A 17,243-nucleotide genomic window follows, 5' to 3' on the forward strand; every position below is an offset into this window, starting at 1 on the left:
GTACTGTTCTATGTTCTATAGCACAAATAGCAAGAGACCCAACACTGAGTTCCACTGGAAAACAATTTCCAGACACAAAAATGTCCATTGATCATTACCCTTTCCTTTCTGTCACTAAGCAAATTTTGGATCCAACTCACTGCTCACCACTCCACTCTCATGTGCTTTTAATTTTCTGACCAGTTGGATACCTGCGTGGACAACATCTACTCTGCTACTGTCATCAGTCTTCCTCGTTGCTTCCTCAAAAATAGTAAAACTTGATGAAACATTCTGGAGCTCTTTAACACCTCAGAAATTGTTATATAAAGACAGAAAGAAACATAATCACCACCTTTCAAGACCTCACGATGCCTTTTCAAGCCTAGTCCCAATTGCCAGGAAACACAACAAGCAATAATGCATTTCACAGTTAATTAATCACTGCTGTTACTTGGCAGAAAAGTGTTGGTCTGGGCACCAGAGAAACTCACCAATTATTTCTCCAGTAGGGCTGTGGGAAAATTTATGCCCAGCTAAGAGACCTTGTTTCTTTGGAACTCGCTCTTGCTGGCAAGGTTTCTCTTAGTTTTTTTGTTCTTATTTGCCCTGATGGTGAATACTTCAGCCTTATGAAACAGTGGAATAACTTGCTTTCCCATTTCAGGGGACAGCTAAGAGACAGTCCCCATTTTTTGTGGGATGGGTCAAACTTATCAACCAGTCCTGGTGAGAACAGGAGGTTTCCTTTCTCAAAAAATATGGAGCAAAGTCAAGGTCACTTTAACCTATGTCTAGTTTTCTCTTTTCCCAGAATTTTCAGTTAAATGCAAATTAAATAACTGCACAGAGGCCAGTATCCTGTCACCAAGTCTCCCTTTATTTACATGTGCACAGTACATGGGCTCTGACCAGTCAGCTCAGAGCCAGTCCCTAGAATGAAGAGCCTTAGCAAGGTTTGAGAAGATTTGTAACTGAGGTTGAGGTTCTGGATGTAGGTTTGCTAGCTGAGCTGGAAGGTTCATTTCCAGATGTTTCTGTAGCCACAAAATGACATGACCCTCTCTCACTAGTATCCTTACATATAGTTAAGGAAGGACACCACTTCGACTGGGACAACACATCTATCCTAGGACAAGCCAAACAGAAACACGCACGAGAATTCCTAGAAGCATGGCATTCCAACTGGGACTCTATCAACAAACACATCGAGTTAGACCCCATCTACCACCCCCTGAGAGAAAGAACAGGAAATGACATCACCAACCCAAAGAAGCCCAAACATAGAAATAGAAAGCAGGAATCACGTACAGTGCTTCGCCTGAGGCCCACTGAAGGTGTTATTTAGCAGGGAGATGAAACGTCTGGAAATGAACCTTCCAGCTCAGCGAGCAAACCTGCATCTACAGTGAAGAGCCTCTCTGATTCTCCTGTGGCTCCCTGGTTGACCCAGGTTAACAACCCCAATCAGGGATCTCATAGTCAATGAGATCCACCTGGCCATGGTTCCAATCACTACAGCAAATTAAGTTTAGCTAAGACAAATCAGGGCAGAATTTATACAATTAATAGTAAGGTCCTGGGGAATGTTGTTGAACAAAGGGACCTAAGGGTGCAGGTTCATAGTTCTTTGAAGTTGGAGTCTCAGGAAGACAGAGTAGTGAGAAGGCATTTGGTATGCTTGCCTTTATTGGTCAGTGCTTTGAATATAGGAGTTAGGATGTCATGTTGTGGCTGTTCATGAGATTGGTTAGGCCACGTTTGGAATATTGCATTCAATTCTTGTCTCCCTACTCCAAGAAAGATGTTGTTTAACTTGAAAGGATTCAGAAAAGATTTACAAGGATGTTGCAGAAACAAATTGCTGGAAAAGCTTAGCAGGTCTGGCAAAACAAAGAAAAGAGAACAACAAAGAAAATTTACAGGCAAGGAACAGGCCCTTCAGCCCTTGAAGCCTGAACCAATCCAAATCCAATGTCTAAACCTATCACCCAATTCCTAAGGATCTGTACCCCTCTGCTCCCCTTACTACTCATCATCTGTCCAGATGCACCTTAAATGAATCTACCATGTCTGCCTCTACTACCTCTGCTGGCTACGCATTCCAGGCACCTACCACCCTCTGTGTAAAGTACTTTCTGCTTGTATCCCCCTTAAACTTTTCTCCTCTCACTTTGAACACATGGCCTCTTGTTTTTCCCTCAGCCTGGGAAAAAGCTTATCTCTATCCACTCTGTCTATACCCTTCATGATTTTGTACACCTCAATCAGGTCCCCCCTCAATCTCCTTTTTTATAATGAAAACAATCCTAACCTACTCAACCTCTCTTCATAACTAGCACCTTCCATACCAGGCAACATCCTCGTAAACCTTCTCTGCACCCTCTCCAAAGCTTCCACATCCTTTTGGTAATGTGCGACCAGAACCGTACACAGTATTCTAAATGCGGCCGAACCAATGTCTTGTACACTTTAGATTAGATTACAGTGTGGAAACAGGCCCTTCGGCCCAACAAGTCCACACCGACCTGTCGAAGCGAAACCCACCCATACATTTACCCCTTACCTAACACTACAGGCAATTTAGTATGGCCAATTCACCTGACCCTGCACATCTTTGGATGGTGGGAGGAAACCGGAGCACCCGGAGGAAACCCACGCAGACACGGGGAGAACGTGCAAACTCCACACAGTCAGTCACCTGAGGCGGGAATTGAACCCGGGTCTCTGGCGCTGTGAGGCAGCAGTGCTAAACACTGTGCCACTGTGCCGCCCACTTGTAAAATGACCTGCCAGCTCTTATACTCAGTACCCCATCCGATGAAAGCCTTCTTGACCATTCTATCCACCTGTGCAGTCACATTCAGGGTACAATGGACCTGAACTCCCAGATCTCTCAGCTCATCAACTTTTCCAAAGGTTCTTCCGTTACAGTATAGTTTGCTTTAGAATTAGACCTTCCAAAATGCATCACTTCACATTTGTCTGGATTGAACTCCATCTGTCATTTCTCCGCCCAGCTCTCCAGTCTATCTCTCTTCTGTATTCTTTGACAGTCCCCTATGCTTTCTGCTACTCCACCAATCTTCATGTCATCTGCGAACTTACTGATCAGATCACCAAGCCCCCTTCCAGATCATGTACATCACAAACTGTAGCCCAGCACTGACCCCTGTGGAACATCACTGGTCACCTTTTTTCCATTTCGAGAAACTTTCTTCAACTACTACTCTCTGTCTCCTGTTGCTCAACCAGTTCCTTATCCACCAAGCTAGAACACCCTACACAAAATGTGACTTCACTTTCTTTATTAGTTTACCACGGGGAATCTTATCAAATGCCTTACTAAAGTCCATGTATATGATATCTACAGCTCTTCCTTCATCTGTCAACTTGGTCACTTCCTCAAAGAACTGTATTAAGTTGGTAAGGCACAATCTCCCCCAAACAAAACCATGCTGCCTTTGACTGATAAGCCCATTCTTTCCTAAATATAAATAGATCCTATCCCTCAGTACCTTCCCCAGCAACTTTCCCACCACTGATGTCAGGCTTTCTGGTCCGTGGTTACCTGAAATATCTCGACTACCCTTCTTGAACGGGGACAACATTAGCAACTCTCCAGTCCTCTGGCATTTCACCTGTGTTTAAGGATGCTACAGAGATATCTGTCAGGGCCCCAGCTATTTCCTCTCTCGTCTCCCTCAGCAACCTGGATAGATCCCATCCAGTCCTGGGGATTTGTCCACCTTAATATCCTTTAGCCTACCCAACACATACTCCCTTCTTATGTCAACGTGATCCAGAGTAAACAAACTTCTATCTCTAATCTCAACATTCATCATGTCCCTCTCCTCAGTGAACATTGATTAAAAGTCATCATTGAGAATATCACCCATTTTCTCGGGTTCAACACACAACCTTCCTTCCTTATCCTTTACTGGACTAACCCTTTCTCTAGTTACCCTCTTGCTTCTTATATATGAATAAAAGGCCTTGGGAGTCTCCTTAATTCTGCTCGTTAAAGTTATTTCATTAACCCTTTTAAGCCCACTTGATGAGGGGCATGGATAGGGTAAATAGGCAAAGTCTTTTCCCTGGGGTGGGGGAGTCCAGAACTAAAGGGCATAGGTTTAGGGTGAGAGGGGAAAGATATAAAAGCGACCTAAAGGGTGACGTTTTCATGCAGAGAGTGGTGTATGTGTGTATGCAATGAGCTGCTAGAAGACGTGGTGGAGACTAGTACAGTTCCAACATTGAAAAAGGATGGGTACATGAATCGGAAGGGTTCAGAGGGATGTGGGCCAAATGCAGGTAATGGGACTAGGTTAGTTTCGGATAAATGTTCGGCATGGACGAGTTGAACCAAAGACTCTGTTTATGTGCTATACAACTCTATGACTCTATCTCTTATATCATTTCTAATACTTGACCATTTATTTTCCAGTCCTTATATCATTGGCACAATGAACCAGGCTACGTCTTCCACTCCTAACCTCCAACTTCATCATAACTTCAGGTACTGTCTGGACCTGCTACTTAATGGATTCTGTTTCATTTTTGTTAAGATTCCACTTTGTTTTCTTCCTTTGAGTGCACTACCTGTGCCAGGGCAGAGTTTGTTTTTGCGAGGGCTCCTTTTGAGTACTATCTTTTGGTTTTTAGGGGCTTTTTCTTCAGTCTGGTTAACTCCTATGTTACATGATGCAATCACACCATTCATAGCATCTTGTGTGTTTATGTTGTCACGAATTATTTGAACTCACACAGAAACAGAATTAGAAGAATTTGTCAACATCCTCAAACAAGTGTCCATTAAATTTTAAGTCCTAATGTACAAGGAAAGAATGTGCTGTCTCATGCCCATAGAAATACTCTCACACAATTCTCAACAACATTGTTCAAAAGTTGAACCTGAGCATCTGCAACCAATGTTCTGCAATGGCATCACTTTCCTTTCCATATGTGCAAAAAACACATTTTTCTGCTTCATTGGAAAGGATAAGCTCACGACTTCAATGACTTGTGTCCCAACACACATGATTCCTCTCCACTGCATTGACAAATCAGTTCAGTGCATTAGCTGGGTAATTATGTGGGGACATTAATTATGCTAATGATACAGAGACATTCTGGCATATTCCTTGGAGAGTCTGTGACTCTTTATGCAGATGTTTTAGGAAATCACAATTAAGTAGATTCAACAATAGGGCTGATTGTATATGGTCTGGGAAAGAATTACCTTTACATGTCACATCATGCTATCTTGTGTTATATATGGTTTCTGAGCATCACAGCAGGTTTTCGTCAATGTACATTTGACTCCTGGTCCAAACTCTCACTAGATTCTGGTTCCAGGGAAAGCACTGCCCCAAGAAATAGATAGAGTACGGGAGTGTAGCTTTTTATTTGTCATTTCTACCATCTACAACTGATACAGTAAAAATGGGACAGCGTTCCTCCAGGACCGAGGGTGCTACATGGACAGCCAAACTGCACAATCATACACGGCATAAAGTGCATAAGAAGTGCAAAACACGCAAGTTGCAGTGTAAAAAGGAATGATAAGTTATAGACATTGTTCTAGCAGAAAGTCGAAGTCATACAAACAATTTCAAATGGGAATTCCAGATAGTCTGATCATACAGTGTTAAGGAGCCTGATGGCTTGGGGGAAGACACTATTGCTCAGTCTGGCCATGAGAGACCGAATGCTCCGGTATCTTCTGCCAGATGGCAGGAGGGAGAACAGTTTGAGTGAGGGGTGTGTAGGGTCTTCCACAATGCTCTTAGCCTTTCGAGTGCAGCGTGTGGTGTAAATGTCTGTAATGAAGGGGAGAGAGATCCCGATGATCTTCTCACCTTACCCGTTGCTCAGGGACTTGGAATTAACTGGTTAATCCCAACCTCTGCCAATTGAAAACCCTGCCAAATTAAATGCAATCGTCCCATCAAAAGAGGTCTGTAAACCTTCAGAAGAAATTAATCTTTTTCTCTTTTGAACTGCAGATGGGTTCTGTGTGCTAACCATACTGAACCAGTCAAAGGTTTCCTGGGTCGCTATCTTCGCCGGAGACTGATAGAAACTGAGATCAGCACCAGAACGAGAAACACGGAACTGGTCCGGATCATTGACTGGATTCCCAAAGTCTGGCATCACTTGAACAGATTCCTGGAAGCTCACAGCTCGTCCGATGTCACCATTGGTAACTATCTGCATTCCAGGAATTGGTAACATGGCATTGTTTAGAAATAATTTGCACAGAATCAGCATCATGTTGCAGCTTTGTATTTTCCCAATGAAAATCAGGTCTTATGTAAAGGATTTCTGATGATTAAAGACAAGATAATAACAATTTCCAATGTATAAATCCCTTTAAAACCCCAGTAATTAGTGGAATCCAGTGGGTGACTTTTGCATGATTGTAGTTTGAGGGACATTGGTCTTGGCATTTGTGTTACAGGGTAGTAATCGGGCAGGACATTCAGCCCCCGAGTGCACTGTGCAGACAGCTTCACTGAGGTGTTGAAGAGGGCAATGGAGGAATGTTTAAATAGAAGCAATGTATAAGGCTATGTGGAAAAGGCAGGAGAATGACACTGATGCTCACTTGGAGAGCCGGTGCAGACACGGTGGGCTGAATGGCTTTCTTTAATATTGTTTCTGGTCTTGTTCAACCTCAGGAATGCTGTGGTAATGTCATTGGAATAGCAATCCAGAACTCCAGGCTAATCCTATGGCAACATGGGATTGAATCGCCCCATGGAACATGACAAAATTTCAATTTAATTAGTTAAAAACTCTGGAATGAAAAGCTGGCCTAATTATAATTGTCTGATGACTATCGTAGAAAACCATCTGGTTCACTCATCCCTTTCAGGGAAGGAAAGCTGCCATTAGCCTTTATGTGACCCCAGACCCATAGCAGTATGGTTGACTCTTAACTGACCCCTGGGCAATTAGGGATGGGCAATAAATGCTGGCCCAGTCAGTGCTGCTCATATCCTATGGCTGAATTTTTAAAAAACCGCTTCTGTTATTGTGTGAATTACACAAAGTATGTGGAATAGCTGCAGTGGACATACTGCTGAGAGGATTTTGCTTGTAACCATAGAAACTGATCAGATGTACTTCAAGACTTCATGAAATTCGAAAGGAATCTATGAAATAGCATAAGCTTTTTCATGCACTGAAGCCTAAGAATAGAATAGAATTGAATTGAATTTATTGTCACGTGTACCGAGACAGGGTGAAAAGCTTTGTCTTGCAAGCAATACAGGCAGATCACAAAGTGGCAGAGATAGTAAATAATAGGTAAACAGTGGCAAAAAAAACCCAAGGTACAGGCGAATGTTAAGAGTTTGTAACTCCATTCAGTATTCTAACAACAGTAGGGTAGAAACTGTTTTGAAACCAGCTGGCACGTGTGTTCAGGCTTCTGTACCTTCTCCCCAATGGTAGAGGTTGTAGAAAAACATTGCCAGGGTGGGATGGATCTTTGAGAATGCTGTTGGCCTTTCCTTGACAGCAGGCCTGGTAGATGGATTCTGTAGATTCTATAGATGGGATGTTGGCCTTTGGTGATTGTCCAAGCCAGGTTCACCACTCTCTGTAACCGTCTCTGATCTTGAATGGTACAGTTGCCATACCAGACATCCAGACAGAATGATTTTGATGGACACCTATAAAAGTTGGCAAGCGTATTCGCCGTCATGCCAAATTTTCTCAGCTGCCTGAGGAAGAAGAGACATTGTTGGGCCTTTGTAACCAGTGCAAAAGTGAGGACTGCAGATGCTGGAGATCAGAGTCAAGATTAGAGTGGTGCTGGAAAAGCACAGCAGGTCAGGCAGCATCCGAGGAGCAGGAAAATCGACATTTCAAGCAGGAGCCTGATGAAGGACATTTGCCCGAAACATGAATTTTCATGCTCCTCAGATGCTGCCTGACCTGCTGTGCTTTTCCAGCACCACTCTAATCTTGACTTTTTAATCAGTGCGTCCACATGAACAGTTCAAGAAAGTTGTTGTGAATGACCACTCCTAGGAGTTTGACACTCTCCACTCATTCCACCTCTGTGCTGTTAATGTATAAGGGGGGCATGAGTAACATCCTGCCAAAAGTCAATAATGAATTCCTTGGTTTTGCTGGCATTGAGAGCTAGGTTGTTCTCAGTGCACCATTTCTCCAGGTCTTCCACCTCCCGTGTGTAGTCTGTTTCATCACCATCTGAGATTCGACCGACTGTGGTGGTATCATCAGCGAACTTGTAAATGGCATTAGTCTGGTATTTGGCGACGCAGTCATGGGTATGCAGCGAGTACAGTAGGGGGCTGAGTGCACAGCCCTGGGGGGCTGCAGTATTGAGGATTAGTGAGGATGAAAAATTGTCCCTAGTCTTCACTGATTGTGGCCGGTGGGTCTGGAAACTGAGGATTCAGTTGCAGAGAGTGGGGCTTAGTCCAAGATCACTAAATTTAGTAATCAGTCTCAAGGGGATTATAGTGTTGAAGGCTGAACTGTGGTCAATGAGTAGAATTCTTACGTCGCTGTTCCTGTTGTCAAGATGTTCGAGGGAGGAGTGAAGGACAAGTGATATGGCATCTGACGTGGATCTGTTGGTCCGATAGGCGCATTGTATGCAATGCTACTTTCTGACACCCACAAACCTGCTTCTCTTTCATCCTAATTGTTAAACAAGAATTTTCTTTTATTCACTTGTGAAACATGAACATCACTGGCTGGCCAGCACTTTTATTGCCTGTCCCAAGTTGCCCTTAAGTTGACTTCTTCAATTGCTGCAATCCACTTGCTGTAGGTTGACTCCCAATGCCATGAGTGAGACACTGGCCCAGCGACAGTCAAGGAATGGCGATATATTTCCAAGTCAGGATGGTGAGTGGCTTGGAGGGGTACTTGCAGGGAGTGCTGTTCCCAAGTATCTGCTACCCTTGTCCTTCTAAATGGAAGTGATCATGGGTCTGGAAGGTATGGTCAAAGGACCTTTGGTGAATGTCTGCAGTGCATCTTGTAGATAATACACATTGCTGCTACTGAGCATTAGTAGTGGCGGGAGTAAATGCTTGTTGAATGTGCTGCCAATCAAATGGGCTGCTTTGACCTAGTTGGTGTCAAGCTTCTTGAGTGTTCTTGGACCTATGCTCATTCAGGCAAGAGGGGATATTCCATCACCCTCTTGACTTGTGCCTCGTACACGATGGACAGGCTTTGGGAGTCAGGAGCTGAGTTAGTTGCAACAGTATTCCTAGCCTCTGACATGCTCTTGCAGCCACTGTGTTTGTGTGACAATTCCAATTGAGTTTCTGGTCAATGATAACCCCAAGGATGGTAATATTGGGGATTCAGTGATGCTAACACCATTGAATGTCAAGGGGTGGTGTCAATGTTCAATCCTGTCATTCAGAGAGGATGTATGGGATGGGATGCATGCGGGCTATCCTAATGGCACAGCGTAGGAAGCATGGGTGATTGTAAAAGCAGGACAAGATGGGAGTACATCAAGGATCAGAAGGCGATGGCCTTATGGTATTGTCACTGGGCTGGTCATCCAGAGACCCAGGTGATATTTGATCTGGGTTTGAATACCAACACAGCAGCTGGCAGAATATGACTCAATAAAAATAAGCATTATCATTTGAAGGATGACCATGTAAACCATTGAAAGTTGTCAATTGTTGTAAAAACTCATCTGGCTCACTACTGTCCTTCAGGGAAGGAAACTGCCATCTTTACTCATCTGCCATCTGCATCTGCCCCCAGACCCATAGCAATGTGGTTGACTCTTAACTGCCCTTCTGGCTAAATAGTGATGGACTCACATCCTCTGAATGAATATATGAAAAAAGAAAAAAAATCTCAAGATACGTGTAACCAGTCCAGAACATTCCCATCTGTCAGCCTAATCCTCCCATCATTAGCATACCAGTCTGTATAGTTCTGCAGCTCCAAAACCCTCAACCTCTACAACCTAGAAGGACCAGGGAGTTCAATACAAGTGTCCCTCCAGGTCATATACCATCCCGACCTGAACATACCTGACCCATTTCCTTCTTGTTGCTGGGTCAACGTTCATGAGTGCCCCACAAAGCAGCACTTGGGAGCACTCTCCCCATATGCACGACACTGATTTAGGGAGAAAGCTATGACCACTTTATCAAGAGCAATTTGGAATGGGCAAGTCATGCTTATGTCTCAAGATGAATAAAAGTGGGATGGTGTTGGGTAGGAAAATCAGTCTTTTTACCTTGGGCATCAGTTCACTTCTTAATGTGGAAGATTAGCGGCTGCAGAAATAAAAACAAAGGTGCTGGAGAAACCCAGCAGATCTGGCAGCATCCATGAAGACAGAAACAGAGTTAATGTTTTGACAGAATTGAAGAAGATTCATACAGACTTGAAACGTTAACTCTGTCCCTCTGGACCTGCTGAGTTTCTCCAGCAATTTATATTTCTGGTCTCTAGCATTCTCAATGCTCCTCTTTTATTTGGCAATATTAGAACTTAGAGGCATGTGATTATTGGAGTTTATGGATTTTGTTAAGGAAAGTCTTAATAAGCCGTTGAATTTGATTTCTGATTGTTAAGGTCCTCGACTATTCCTGTCCTGTCCAATGGATGTTGATGGTTCACGGGTATGGTTTACAGACTTGTGGAATTATTCCATCATCCCTTATCTGCTGGAGGCAGTCAGGGAAGGGCTACAGGTACGTAAAGGCTACGGCTGAATTCTCATCAATCAAAATCTCGAGTAGAACCTTGCATGAATCATTAAATATGCCTCTTGTGGATGAAAAATAGCCTTTCATTAAAAGAATCAGTTAAAGGCAGGCAACTTATCCAGCAGGTGTTTGGTTGAAAGAGAGGGCAAATCAGAGCAGGGCCAGTAGATTGGATTGATTACAGCTCACGTGAGGGTTACACGCTTCCGGCACATTTATTAACCATTTGTCTGTTGTAAATCCTTTTGGACATTAATTCTTTACAGGCTGGACATCGACTGGAACCATCCCCTGGAAATCAAATAGTTTACAGCTGACTTTATCTATCTGCTAATTTTAGCTGTTAACTATTTACTACTCAGAATGAATTAATTTTATTTATTGACCCATTTAAGGAGTCATTTCATTTATTTTTTTTAGTTAAGTTTGTAGTTTTGTTGTTGGCAATGTCTAATCGGATAAGATGTGTATAGAAGGATTCTTTTTTGTCTCTGTCTCTTCCCATAATTTCCTTGCAATGTAATCAACCTTTCTTCTCCTGTAGCTGTACGGAAGACGGGTTCCTTGGGAGGATCCAGCCAAGTGGGTGATGGATACGTATCCATGGGCAGCAACCCCCCAGCACCATGAGTGGCCCCCACTCCTGCAACTGAGGCCTGAGGATGTAGGCTTTGATGGATTTATACTGACACGAGAAGGTGGTTCGAGTAAACAGCCTCAACAGAGCGACGCTGAGGGAGACCCCCTTGTGAGTTGGAAACTTTCTAAATCTCAGTTTCCATAGCTGGGGCAAGAAATGTCGAAACCTAAAATGCAGAATCAGAAGTTGGCCATTCAGCCCATCAAAAGTGATCAGATAACCCTCTACTTTCTTGTTTTTATCCTAATCCCAGTTTCTTAACCTTATCCATGCTAATACTGCAGCATGGTGGCTCAGTGGTTAGTACTGCTGCCTCACAGCACGAGGGACCTGGGTTCAATTCTCACCTTGGGTGACTGTCTGTGTTGAGTTTGCATATTCTCTCTGTGTCTGTGTGGGTTTCTTCCCACAATCCAAAGATGTGCAGGTCAGATGAATTGGCTGTGCTAAATTGCCCATAATGTTCAGGGATGTATAGGTTAGGTGCATTAGTAAGGGGTAAATGTAGGGCAATGGGTCTGGATGGGTTACTTTCTGGACGGTTGGTGTGGATTTGTTGGGTCAAATGGCCTGTTTCCACACTGTAGGGAATCTAATCATATTCTGGATGTTATTGCAATGAGGTTACTTTGTTTTCTTACCATTTTGTTGAGAAAAAAGACACGAGGGGAGGAAAACATTAAGATATATTTGCTTTTAGCAGTGAATTGTCTTCCCTTTTTGATAAACAAAGTTGAAGGAAAATTTAATTCATTAAGGAAATAATAAAATGCTTGGTTAAAACATCCGTAAGCATTTTATTCTATACTGGCTCTGAGCTTTCCTCCACTGATTGATGTCTGTAAATGGGTCTTCAGATGGGAGCACTGTATTGTCTTTGGTACTACTATGATGCTACATAGGAACAGGAACAGGCCATTCGGCCCCTTGAGTATGCTCTGCCATTCAATGAGATCATGGCTGACTCCCTATATCTGCTTTGGCCCATATCCCTTAATACCTTCATTTATCAAAAATCTATCCCAGATTTAAAATTAACAACTGATCCAGCATCCACTGCTATTTTTGGATGAGAGTTACAAATATCTACCACTCTTTCTGTATAGAAGTGCTTCCTAGCATCTCTTCTGAACAGTCTAGCCCTAATTCTGAAATTACGGCCCCTAATTCTAGAATCCCCAACCAGTGGAAATAGTTTATTTTTATCTACCCTGTCTTTTCCTGTTAATATCTTAAAGACTTCAATAAAATCATCCCTTAACCTTCTAAATTCAAGAGAAATCAGGTCTAATTTGTATAATCTCTCCTCATAATTTAACCCCTGAAGTCTGGATGTCATTCATCAAAACCTATATGTACTCCCTCCAAGGCCAGTATCTCCTTCCTGTGGTGTTGTTCCCAGATCTGTTCACAGTATTCCAAGTGGGGTCTAACCAGGGTTTTGTATAGCTACAGCATAACCTCTGCACCCTTATACTCTGGGCTTCAAGATATAAAGGCCAATGTTCCATTAGCTTTCTTGTTTGGTTCTCCATGTTTTTTTGCCTCCCATCGTTTACCCTCTTGCTTTGCCATGCATGGCTCTCTTTCATTAACTGAGCAAGGCTGCCTTTACACTTCAGTGTTAAGTATTATATCTGTAACAACCCCAGGAACTACAGCTCACCAGGACTTGTATATTGTGAAATGATGGGTTGTGTTTCACCATATACACAAACAGTGGAAAAGGAGATAGGATTAGATGGGTGTTAACAAACTGCACATTCCAAAGTCACACACTTTGGCCAAGGGAGTGAGGTGAGGCATCAGGTGGATAAGTGCTCATGTTGGCACTCGCTGGTGTGATACTGAGCAAAACTGACAACTTCTGGATTCAACTCATGAGCAACACAGAAATCCGAGCATCCTTTCCCTGATAGTCTGCTCCTCTAAGGATGTGATGCTGCAGTCTCCATTTACAAAACTTGTATTGAAATTGCTGAACTGAACCTAATCACCCATCATTTTCACTGTGCAAAGAAATGGAAAGCTTAAGCTTTGTTCAGTAGGAGTAACAGAACTTTTAACAACATTCTAACTAACAATTACTATTGAACAGCCTCTCTGATTTTGAAACTTTTTAATAAGTTCGTTCCTTCAACAAAATAATTTAAAGACCTCTAAAGACAAAATATTTTTAAGTTATCTAAGTTTCTCCCTTAATCCCAAATGTTTTATTTTGCTTTCTTATTTGCGTATGTTCTTCCTGCCCTTTACTTCCTGTGTTGCTGTCTGTGACGATCCTTCAGTCGAATTGGTTGATCAATTGGTCTCCCTGCTGCCTGCCTTTTCATCAGAGCAGACCAATCCATTCTAGGAAGGTGCCAAATTCAAACTGGCCCCAAGGGAAGAGGAGGTTGGTGCTCGAGAGGTCACTGTGTAATAGCTCTATTCCAGGTGAACAGTAGGTGTTGCTCAATGGAGTTTACGTAATTGCAAAATTTAGACCTAACTAAATCTTGATACTTATATTTCAGCTGACTTGTTTTAACCAAAACGTTATGCCAATCAACACATGCAGCATGGCACTAACTAAGAAAGCCCACTTCACAGTGAAATAAAAATAGAAAAGGTCAACAGAAGAATCTTATAGCAGGGAATCATTTCAAAACTCATAGCTCTTATTAATTTACAACTGCATTAGGCCTGTTGCATAAGGACTTCTATTTTTAGGACACAAAGAATGAGAAATATCTGTAACTGAAATGGTTTGTAGCCAAATGAATTCCCCACAGTTTTGACTCTTGCCATTCCAGAAGGGCACCTCACTGCTTGTTCACAAACTGTGACAACATGCATCCTCAATCTGAACCTAATGTACTGAACCTGTTCAATTTCTCTTTACTTTTCCAGATGAATATGTTAATGAGGCTGCAAGAAGCTGCAAATTGCTCCAGTCCCCATAGTTATGACAGTGACTCCAATAGCAACAGTCATCATGACGATATTCTCGATTCATCTCTCGAATCGACCCTTTGATCAATTTGTTCTGTCAAAATAACCCTGCCATTTCTGTCCAACATTTCTCCGAATATTGCCATGCAACATGAGGACGGAAACACTCGACTCAGAAAGATAGACGGTCAGATCAATCACTAAGCTTATTGCTCACCTTGTTGGACAGAAACTTCAGTTATAACAGGAGAAATGGGTCTTCAAGTACGAGACACTTTAATTCAATGTTAAATATTGAAACCCTAGTGGGTGCAGGTAACCCAAGGGAGACTACATTTTGGGCTTTTTCCCCCTCCCTGTTTTGTTTTATGAATGCAAACTGCACTATTTCTTCACCTAACTGCTGGAGGCATCAGTGCTAAGCCAATGAAGAAATGTTGAGCACTGCATACAGAAGTAGCAAAACCTGATTTTACAAGGTATGGAGCTAACGTCATTGTGCCATGTACTGTCCTGGTAAGACTGAATCTAATGCTGCTCTCAACCAAACAGTCAGCAGACACTGGACATCCCAATCAACTCCCTTCAATAAAGGAGAGCGAGGAGTGGGGGTGGGTTGGGGGAGAGTGTTGTTATGGGTGAACGCAAACCCTCTCAACTGCATGTGGTTATTGGTGCTATGTTACCCACCCGCTTGTTGCTATTTTGCAGTCGGCTGGGTTAAAAGTAAACAAGCCAAGCCATGGGTGTTTCATCCACAGTCTCCGCAGAAGATTTTCAGGTTTCTTCACCAATAGCCGACCATCGAAAGAAAGCGTGGTGCTTCCCAAGGCTGTGACTTTGGAACACATGGTTGAGCCAGAAATCGATGTTGAAGATCCCTGTTTTCTCCTGCTCTCACTTTCCTTGTTGAAAACACACGCGCAAACATTTTGATTGTTATTAAGGCTTGTCTCCTCACCAGGACTCATAACACCTCCACTGGAATTGCACTTTTTCTTTGCAAAAACACAAGAAGAAAAGCTGGATTGAGCTGTACCTCAGCGAAGAAACGCAACCCTTCAGCCAAATCCATGCAAGCCTTTTTTACAACGTCTGGTGCTGGAAATAAATGATGCCTTACTCTCGTTCTCTCTTGATACTGATTTTCCTGTTGTATTTTCTTTTGCCGATGATTTTGTATTGTTTCTGAAGACAGGGCTGGAATTTCATCTCAGAATATTAAAAGAGCCAAGCTTTTGTTTTTATAAAATCAGTGTTGGTTCAAATAACAAGCAAGTCATTTGTTAGAAGCAAGGCAAATAAGGAGGAAAGTCAATGATTTCTTGGTTCATAACCAGTCTGCAACTTTATAGTGTTTGTACCATGACAGTGAATCATTCCATGGTAGAACTCTGAACTGCAAATTTGGACTTGGTGTATGAAAGACGATACTATCGCTGCAAAAAATAATTCTTGATGGACATTACAAAGATAATGGTGTATAAATATTGAAATCATCCAGTGACTGGGTAATAGGTAATAATTGGAGTGCTTGTTGTGCCGTGCTGTTGTACCCTGCTTTTTATGTGATGTATTAACACAAAATCTGTTGTTCATACACTTTGGCTGATCAATGTGTTCCCCTATACCTCAATGGGTTTCTTTATGCTGCCATAATCCTATTGTTACGGTACCTTGGTCACAATCTCTCAATTGTAACGTTGAAACTGTGATGGAAATGGTTCAGCTCAGAGTGGGTTGTTGGAGCGTAAGGCTGCATTCGATCATGCTGCTCCTGAACTCAACCTTTTTCTTCAATTTTTTTTTTTAAAATGCTTCCAGAAGTCTTTCTTTACTTCCCTTCACATCATGGTGTCCAGTTATTTGATAGTGTTCTCTAAGTTTAAGATGCTATGCAAAGTTCATGCTGATTCTTAACGGAAGCCAAAAAAAAAGTTGTCTTTTTTTCAAAACTGCCAACAATTGTACAGGCTGAAGGAGACTTGTATATGGCTTTGGCTTGACTTCGAGGTGGTGTTTTCTGTAAATTTTGGGGAATTCTGTTTAATGACGAAATGCTGATCATGGTAATGATTATTGTACCAAACCCATGTTTGTTATTTGTGATAATTTTTCACATGGTTGTTCAATAGAAAACTATTTGTAGAATTTAGTGACTTAAGTGGAACAGTTGTTTTGAATGTGTTTAATATGATGTACATTTTTTCATTGTAACATAAATTGTAAATAATTGATTACAGTGATGCATTTTGATGAATTTTCTAGCCATTTTTAAAACACTAGGAAATGAGTATTTTGTGTACTGTATGCTGTGTCATCCCATTTGAATCAAGTCTGGTTGCCCATTGAATTCAATATGGCCTGTGCAAGACTATGCCTCATTTGGGGAACAAATTTAGTATTGTACCAGTCTTAAATTATTCCTGATTCAATAAAATGAATGCTTATTTATTCAACATCCTGCTACTTTTAATCTTTTTCTGCCAATATATGTATGAGAACAAGTGAAGCTGGGAGAGAACAACTGAAAAATTTAAGAGCCCTGTCTTCACTTTCTGTATCTGCTTCTTGTTGAATCCTCTCAGAAAGCGCAAACAGTACGTTATTGTCCATAGAAATGGGATGTAAAAGGCAACAAAATAGTTGGTTTCACCAAAGAAAGATGGCAATAAACCAGTAAATCATGAGTGACAAAGTTGCAAGTGAGCTCACAGAGCATGTTGTACAACCCTTTATCGGAAATCCGAAAAGCTCCGACATCCAAAGGTTTCCTCGTGAAAATTTATTTCTCATTAACAAGGTTGTTTGGCTTGCAAACACTTAACCCAACTCCACACCCACTTAATGCGTGTCACTCAGATGCGACATGGGTGGGCGTGGCCCCGGGCCTCAATTCTATCTCAAGGCCCGTAGTACTCACAGTGAGTCTGCTTTTCAGTAAGATTTTTAAA

General features: G+C 42.2%; 1 protein-coding gene across 13 annotated transcripts in view; it reads left to right on the plus strand.

The window, feature by feature from the left end:
* Nucleotides 1–16,748, plus strand: part of nav2a (neuron navigator 2a) — a 1,144,654-nt gene extending 1,127,906 nt beyond the window's left edge. For all 13 annotated transcript variants that reach the window (XM_087996268.1, XM_087996269.1, XM_043705373.2 and 10 more), the window contains 5 exons: nucleotides 4,427–4,498; nucleotides 5,988–6,184; nucleotides 10,582–10,700; nucleotides 11,260–11,463; nucleotides 14,248–16,748. In XM_087996268.1, the coding sequence (XP_087852394.1) occupies nucleotides 4,427–4,498; nucleotides 5,988–6,184; nucleotides 10,582–10,700; nucleotides 11,260–11,463; nucleotides 14,248–14,373 (718 nt within the window). In that variant the 3' untranslated portion in view covers nucleotides 14,374–16,748. The remainder of the gene's footprint in view (nucleotides 1–4,426; nucleotides 4,499–5,987; nucleotides 6,185–10,581; nucleotides 10,701–11,259; nucleotides 11,464–14,247) is intronic.
* Nucleotides 16,749–17,243: the final 495 nt, after the last annotated feature.

This window comes from Chiloscyllium plagiosum, unplaced genomic scaffold (assembly GCF_037043375.1).
Source record: "Chiloscyllium plagiosum isolate Xiang-an unplaced genomic scaffold, Cpla_swu_hap1 HiC_scaffold_18, whole genome shotgun sequence".
Taxonomy (NCBI): domain Eukaryota; kingdom Metazoa; phylum Chordata; class Chondrichthyes; order Orectolobiformes; family Hemiscylliidae; genus Chiloscyllium; species Chiloscyllium plagiosum.